Here is an 8495-nt window from a genome sequence, read left to right on the forward strand (position 1 = left end):
CCTCTCGCTTGAGCTGGCAGCACCGCCTCCTCGCTGCGGGGGGTGGGGGGCGCCGTAGAGGTGAGGGGTGACGGCGATGCACAGCACATACGTACACACAGTCCCTGTATGCGGTGAAGCCACGAGGAGGCCATCTTAGGTCTGGGCGCGCGGTCGCCGGCCAGGGTTTCCCGCACCGGCCATCTTGATTGAGAGCGTGAAGCCGTCTCCGCTGCCATCTTTGAGTCGGGCACGAGACGGCGGTCATGCCCTTCCCAAAGAAGGCCGGCAGCACTCTGCCCAGAGCGCCGGCGCCGCTCGCCTCGCGAGGCGGCCCCAGCCAATCGCGGCTCGCGGACCACTCCGCCCTGCCCCGCCCCCTGCCCAAACCACCAATGAGGGCGCGGGAATTCTACACTCCTCCCGCCGGTTCGAGGGCGGCAGGGGCGGGGCGTGGCGGAAGGACGGCGGGTCGCGAGGGGACGGAGCCGCCGGCTGTGTGACCGAGCGGCGAGCTGACACGCCGGTTGTCCGGGGCCTTCTCGCTTTGCCGACATGGCGGCCGCCGCCGCGGGGCTGCGCGCCTCCTACCACCGCCTGCTCGACCGCATCGAGCTGATGCTGCCGCCGCGTTTCCGGCCCTTCTACAACCACCCGGCCGGTAACGGCGGGGGGCGGGAGGGGCCTGGACACGGGGAGAAGCTGCTGGGGAGGGTTCCTTTCAGCGAGGGGTCGGTGCTGCCTGGCGGGGGGTTGGGGGTGCCCTCAGCTGGTCCGGAGCAAAAGCGTGTCACCGGGGACAGACCTCTGGCAGCGCGGCGCGCCCCGGTGATGTTTGTCGTGCAAACAGGGCGCACGGGGCAGCTGCGGAACGCGCGATAAAGGCCCAGCGCCCCATAGGCCGGTGCTCGGCTCCCGTGTGCCGCATCCTTGACTCTTCACCTAGCTGGGATGTGTGCTGTGAGAACGGACTTTGGTGCTCGGGCGGTTGCTCCCTCCCATCCCGTAGCGGTGCGCTCCTGGAATTCGCGTTGTGGCTTCTAACCGAGGAGAGAAAGATGCCGCTATCCAGCTCTGCGTACCAAATTCATTAGAGCGACAGAAACATGGTAACATTCACGTTGGCGGAGCGTGTATGTATGTATACACTGCAGCCGTAACCCATAAATAGCCAGCAGGCCCGCATACCGGTGGCACTGGTGAGAAAGGCCACAAAACAAACAGGTATCAAAACCGGGCCTCTGCTGCTCAGTGTCAGCCCTGAATGCCGTGCAGATGGGTCTCGGAAACCTGAGCAATAGATGCCACTCTGACTGCAAACAAGTAGGTTACAAATGAAAGGCTGACGTCATATCTCCCGGAGATAACTGAGTTGCTAGTCTGATTTGGGAATGACATCAAGGGCCGCTATCGTGAAATTATAAATCGCTTGCAGCAAGTGAAGAACAAACAATGCTTGCTTCTTTCCTGGCACAAAGAAAGCTTCCAGGAAAGTGCCAGCTCTGAAGAGCTGTTTGTTTGACTAGCACCACACAGCACGGCTGCTGGAGGGCAGCGAAGGGCTTGGGGCATGACATGTCAACTGCCATCGTGCAGGGAGCGCGGCTTTTCTCAGCCACACAGGCCTGGGCTCTGCTTGTACTCCACCTCCTTTGGCCTGACTATACAGCTCCCCAGGACAAACACTTCTTACACTTAATATAATGTAAACTTCTATTTACACATACAGCGTTCAGATTAGCCTCTACTAATGTCCTGGTTCTGAGGTGCTGCATTTGTCCCCGAAAAATTCTGTGGTCTAGGAAGAGCCTACCCTAGCTGGGGACTCCTCCTCACTGGGACATCTCTGGGGAGGTGTTCCACTTGCAGGATTTAACAGCCCTCTCTTATAACCAGCTTGGCTTCGTACCTTGTCCTCATCTGTTTCTTACTTTCATAGTCAGTAGTTTTAAATTACCGGGTTATCTATTAATGCTAATAAAAACTAATATCTTGAAAATTTTACTATTTGTTTACGGAATGTCAAATTGATTATTTATACCCTCTCCACCCCCCCAATTCTCTACTACTCCAAATTTGAATTTGTGCTTCAGAAGAAAGTGAGTGACAGCAATTAAATCTAATTCTGTAAGATGGATTTCTAAAGAGCTGCCTAAGAAAATAATGACTGAAATTTGCATCATGGAAGAAAAAAAAAAAGTTATAGGGAGAAACGTTCTGTTCTTAAGGTGAAAAGTAATCTGCTAGAAGTTACTAGCTGCAGCTTGAAACTTGATCACTGTCACGAGCAGTATGTGTCTTAGAGCTTTATGCAAAGCTGCCAAGCTAGTTTTTGTTGCATTTGTGTTGAAGTCATGCCTTTTATAGGGCTTAGCTGGCTTTAAGGTGACTGAACAACTGAGATGTGTTAACAGTAAGTCTTATCCCCCATGTTATAAGTTGCTTCACGTCCACATGCTGCAGAAACCTGGTGGCTAGTTGTTCCAAGTTGTTCCAAGCACGAGGGTGCTTAAAACAGGCCATATAAAGGGTTACTATAAGGCTGCATTGTTAGTTAAATATTAGCACACATAAAAGGCAAGCAACCAGTGTCCTAGTGTTTATTGTTTATATTTGAAAACTTTGACTCATAATATGTAACATATTATAGTGGAAAGTTGGCTTCATCTCACATGTTATCTGCCTAGCAATGCCTCAAACTTCATGTGTTTTGACAAAGTCAGACCCAGTGCCCTGACTGTACCCCAGTGTGGTGGGTGGGTATTTTGGATCGTGGTCTCTCCTTAAAGACTTGGAGCAGTATTCCTAGATTAACAGTGTCTAGCACAGCTGACAGTCTGCACATTGCAGGTGTAGCATTACAGTACTTTGTTTTAACCAACCAACTGCTATTTCTGCACCACTGTAGGATATACATAATTGTGAGAGAGATGTTTTTCCAGATCCCATTCCATTGATTTTTCTCCTTTCTGTATCCTTGTAATCCTCTTTTGACTATTGGCAGAATATTGAGGTGGGAGGTTAATGACCTGACTATTCAGAGGTGTGCATTAGAGGTCCATGAGAACATGTTGCTACTTGTTTGCAATTTGTACTCTCTCTTTAACCATCTAACCCTGCTGTGTAGGATGTCTTTTGTAGCATGAAGAGATGGGTTATGGTTTGGAAAGGGATCAGGGTCTGACTTATTACAGTGCCAATAACAAAATGTTTCATGGCTTTAGTTTACAAGATTCAGATTACAAAGATTTCAAACTCTCATTCAGTTAGTTCAGTAATAGTGTAAGTTTTAATCTTCATGCAGAAACTGTTTTCATTCTTCCTGGCCTGATCCCAACTATTTTCATTATAAATGCAGTACACTTGTTTGCTTGGAAGTAGAAAAATCTTTCTTTCTCATCTGTTGCAAAAACAGGTGGGCTGATTATGCAACTGAAGGTTGATGCACAGAGTTGATGAAATATGAGTATTAGGTGATGAAGCCTGTACAGTGGTAGAAGGTATGCTAATACACACACAGTTACACAATACCACTGTGCAATTCACTATTCTTAAAAAACAACAACAAAACAACCCTACACACAAAAACAAACAAAAAACCACTACAACCAACCAAAAAAAAATCAGCAATAACTCGAAACTTACCACGACCATTAAAACAGCCATATCTCACTGAGTAATTTAACTTTCCCCTCATTCTTCCCTCAGGTCCCAAGACAGTGTTTTTCTGGGCACCTATTATGAAATGGGTAAGTATAAGACGCCAACTCATGTCTGTCGATCAGAGGGCAGTCTGCGGCAACCCACTGGGCAAGTAATAGTTCCCAGCAGGTGCATGAGCCTCCAGAAAGGTTTGATGCCGAAGCTCTGATTTTTAGCATATGGGGAGGAACAGTATTAGCCTTAAAAATGCGTGGTGCAACACTCCAGGGATACAGAGGGGTAAAAGAAGCAGTACTTTCTGGAAAAGCTGTACGCTTGACTTTGAAAGTTTCATGAAAGCTTTCTTTTATTGGACAGTCACTGTTGCTTAAGGTAGACGTGAACTGTCATCATTCGAAACTCTCAAAGCATGCATTTTAGACATCAGTAGCTGTGTTCCTTGTGTAGTTCTGCTTCTCAGTTCATTACACCGTTTGGCCTGTGTTTGCGCACATGAAGTACATGCCTCATCCTTGTCGTAATTTGTACAAATGAAATAAATCATAAAATAGCTTGATATACCTGTTTGATAACAAGCAGTGATACAGTCTCCTCTTTCTATTGCCAAGTGGTTCATAAATCTGCTGTTGTGAACACCAACTTCTTACAGGCCACAGGGAACACACGGTGCTCTATGCTGTTGGTTGTTTTCTCTGACAGTCTCAGTGGGTGCTGCACTATCTGTGGTTCACCTCCGCTTTTTTCAGAAGGCCCTCAGGCAATGTGCTCCTGAGCCTCAGTGTACAACAACTCTTCTGAGCAGGTTGCTGTCTACTGCTCTATCACAAGAGCTAATACACTGATAGTTGTTCTTTTTTTTTTTTTGGTTTGGTTTGGTTATTTTTATGAAAATGCAGGAAGGCCAATCTGTGCTCAGTTCTTCACTGAGAAATTTAAAATGGCTTTTCTACTACACAGCGAGGGCAAGTTGACTTGCAGTTACCCAAATGGACTGAAAATCTGTACCTCTGTGACACCATTGCAGCAAAACTGATCCCATAAATGAGGCAGCATGCAGGAGTCTCTACCCCTAAAAACTGATCTCTTGAGTGGAGCCCAAAGTAGCCCTTAGTGGTAGTCATGGAGTTAAAAGCTTTAAGGCTTTTTTTGTTCTATTATTTTGGTTAACTCCTGTAGTAGAACAACAAATTGTATTTCCAGTAGAGGGCAATAACACAACAAAATAAATCAAGCAGTGCATTTGCTAGTAACGTTGGAGGTCAGTCAAGCTGTTTGTCACTTTAGTGGGGAGTTTTCCACTTTTACTGAAATTATATTTACAAAAAAAGAATCACTTCTACCTCCTTGGATGAAGCTGAGAGAAGACTGCACATGTATATCCTTATTAACTGAGCTTTAGGAAGAAAGGTCTTTCTATTTAGACAGGATTCTACTTGCTGCATGAAAACCAATTTGTTTTTAAGAGCAGCTATGCTTGAATTAACCTTGTGCTTAAACTAATGAAAAGTTGCCTGGGATCTTATTGCAAGCTAATCGCATCCCCCATAACTATGCTATTTCCTCCACAAAGGACTAGAAGTGTACGGGCTCTCCAAGAGCAATTACTCAGCTCGTACATCCCATCTCCTGCATAACGCACACAGAATAAGCACTGAGCTATACAGCAACTTCCCCTTGTGAACCACTTGATCTGTTAGGTCCTGGTACTGCACTGGCTCAATAAATTTCTTTTTACAGGGTTTGGTATGCGCTGGAATGGCTGATATGACCAGACCGGCAGAAAAGCTCAGCACAGCACAGTCTGCAGTGTTAATGGCCACAGGTAAAGCCAGTGGTACTCTGTACTTGTACACAACACCCTCTCTACAACTGTATCCACTCCTTTTTGTATTCTGTCGGCACTAAGCCACTTACATAGAAAAGGCTGAGTATGCTAGCACTCACTGTCACGGTTACCTGGTAATACACGCTTATGCTTGCTATTAAATCTATGAGAGTTCTGTGATTATATAATAGTTTTATACAAGTGTCTTAATTTGGAATTGTCCACAGCAAATTGTTTTTGAGTTAGGATATGAATTTAGTCCCTTCAGTTACAAATTATACCCATCATTCCAGGAAATAAACTCTTCTGCTTCATTCAGGTCAAGAAATTTTGAAATCAGTCCAGAATACGGTGGCTTTTTTAGAATGGATTTGAAGGGATTAAACAATGCTAGATGGAAAGAATTTCCACGTGCTACAAGAGCTTGGAAGCAGTGGTATACAGACCACTGCACTGCTGTCTGCCATGAGTTATCACGCTGCCAGAACTAATGTTCCATACTCAAGTTCTTCTACCAGATTTTGTCAAGGGTGACGCTTGTGGCAGCTAAAGCTGAGAATCAAAATTACAGCTGCCACCTTCTTCCTTCTCTGGACTTTATTTTGATATCTGGCTTAGTGCTGTGTGCTTTGTGTGATATGTTCTGTGATCCCCAAATGGGTGCAGCAAACTGGATATACTGCAGCAAAAAGCCACTACCCTGCAACCACGCCAGGGTATTAAGCTTTAGGCTGCTGTAGAGTACAGAGAATCTTTATTTGATACTAGGACTATGATTAATGTTATTGTCCGGTTATGTCATTTTGGAGGAATGAAGCACATACCTGTATCTCTCACTGGCATTCGTTATGCTTCTAACTGAGAAACAGATAATTATAAGAAAAACAGTTGCCCAACATGAAGTTGCAAGATTGGTGTACTTAAACTAGCCCGTGTTTCTGTCCCCAAACTTAGGGGATGTCTGAATATTTTAATGACAAAGATGTAATGTCTCCTAATTTTCCTTGTCATTCAACAGGCCTTATTTGGTCAAGGTACTCTCTAGTTATTATTCCTAAAAACTGGAGCCTGTTTGCGGTGAACTTCTTTGTTGGCTGTGCTGGTGGCTCGCAACTCTTCCGAATATGGAGGTATGTATTAAGAAGGGCTATCTACACGCTGTAATTAAGTGCTTACACCACCTAATCTTAATCATGAAATGAAAAATTCTACCAGCTTTCAGTGTCAGTGTAACAAGCAAGAGGAAACAATTAATTAAACATTACATTTTGCTACATTTTTAGTTTTCCAGATGAATAGCAGGGAAGCTTGTAAATATTTCCTTATAGCTAGAGCACTTTTTAAGGAATTATCTATGTAAGCTGTAGTTTCAAAATTTAAGGCATTCTTTAAAAGCTGTAGGTCTGTCTGACAAAAAGCCTACACTGTTTCATAAGCTTTGTGCTTCTGTCAGCTTTTACTGTTGAATCTGATCAGTTGGATCAAAGGGTCCTTAAGCACAGCAGTGTGATTTTTATTTATTTATTTTTTTTTAATTTGGTTATTTCTTGAGGAGAGTTCTCTCCCTTCTGAAGTACTGGACAGAAATAATGCAAACCTAGCATCTAACTGGGAGCTTTTTACGTAAACTAAACTATCCTATCCTGAGTTTCTACCCTCAAGTTCTTTGTAATTTTAAACCTCCTTTACAGAATAGATTGTTACAAAGATACCGTTATTGTAACTGGAGCTCTATCCTTAGTCTCTGCTTTTCTTTCCAATAGGTACAATCAGGAGCTAAAAGCAAAACAACAAGAGCAGCTACTGCAAAAAGATGCCTAACTCCACAGGTCAAATCCAGCAACGCACAAACCCTTCCCTATGGGACCTAGCTTCACTAATTTTAATATTTTTGTCCTCTTCAAAACTGAAAGAGGAATTCTGAAAGTCTAGAGAACAGGCATTTTCTAAGTGCAAATAACAAAGTATCTCCATACATTTAAATAAAATGCAACCTTTTAAATTTAAGTAAAATTGTATGTCTTATGTCAGAGAACTTACATTGTCTCTTTAAAAGAAACTGACTGCGGATTGTGCCTTGAATTACTTGTTGGGCCTCACCTTACCTGACTGCTGAACAGAGCTTGGCATGCCATTGTATTGGGACTGTTAGCCAAAATCCCAGACAGAAGTATACTTCCATGTCGTGGTGACACCTGTGTGGGGTTTTACTATGCTTTACAATAGATCCTTTTTTTCAGCTTCTGCCATCCTCTACAACTCAGGCTGAAGATGGGCACATTTAAGTACCTGGTTCTTGGGAGTGAAAAATAAGCAGCCAAAACATCTTACTCACTTCCCACACCCTCCTTAAGTACGTACAGATTTTCTGTGAAGCTGTGCGCTCAGCGAACTTGTATATGTCAGTTCTCCAAAGCCTTGGAGGAAGTGGTCTGCTCCTGTCTGTGGCATGTTTATGTATGAAACCTTCTTTGAAAGTCAACCTCTCTCCCTACTTAATTTCCTGTAAAGACAAAAATGTAGCACCATGAAACAGCTTCAGAGCAAAAGCTGTACATTACATTGCAGAAGTCCATCTGTATCAGGTAGTTGTACTCAGAGCATGGCAACCATCAGCTTCCTCTGGCATGTTGGCAGAGACCTCTTCCTCCAAAGCTAGGAGTCAGTAGCCGGGGAAAAAAAAGAGAACTAAGTCAGAGCAGCTCCTTCTGTATTCAGCTCTCAGTAACGTGAATGCCTTGAATGCTGAAGTTGACAATGGCCTCTTATTCTCTCCTCCGCTGTACTTTGCCCAATCCAATTTGAGGTACCACTCCCACATGGCAAGGGTGGAGACGGGACGAAACTGTTCTATATTTAACAACAGCTCCAGCACCTTGCTTGGGCGCTGAAGTCCTTGCCTTTCTCACCCTATATGTAAACATATAAACACAGAGTATTAGTGCAGGATAGCATTTTCTCTCTTTACAAGACATGTGCCTGATACTGAACCAGATTTCCTTCTCCAGAGGTTATCCTGCCTCTGAAA

The 8495-nt window shown here is 44.4% G+C and overlaps 1 protein-coding gene across 1 annotated transcript; it reads left to right on the plus strand.

The window, feature by feature from the left end:
- Nucleotides 402–7474, plus strand: MPC2 (mitochondrial pyruvate carrier 2). Its single transcript, XM_021401910.1, has 5 exons — nt 402–640; nt 3688–3728; nt 5380–5464; nt 6486–6597; nt 7231–7474. The coding sequence occupies exons 1-5, from the start codon at nt 535–537 to the stop codon at nt 7286–7288; spliced, it is 402 nt and encodes a 133-aa protein (XP_021257585.1). The 5' UTR covers nt 402–534; the 3' UTR covers nt 7289–7474.

Source organism: Numida meleagris, chromosome 1 (genome assembly GCF_002078875.1).
Source record: "Numida meleagris isolate 19003 breed g44 Domestic line chromosome 1, NumMel1.0, whole genome shotgun sequence".
In the NCBI taxonomy this organism is placed as follows: Eukaryota; Metazoa; Chordata; class Aves; order Galliformes; family Numididae; genus Numida; species Numida meleagris.

Bases quoted from the DNA above. Each gene is read 5' to 3' on its own strand.
- MPC2 (XM_021401910.1), top strand. From the start codon at position 535: ATGGCGGCCGCCGCCGCGGGGCTGCGCGCCTCCTACCACCGCCTGCTC. The intron at 641-3,687 runs GTAACGGCGGGG...TTCTTCCCTCAG, and splicing joins CTTCTACAACCACCCGGCCG to GTCCCAAGACAGTGTTTTTC. The intron at 5,465-6,485 runs GTAAAGCCAGTG...GTCATTCAACAG, and splicing joins TGCAGTGTTAATGGCCACAG to GCCTTATTTGGTCAAGGTAC.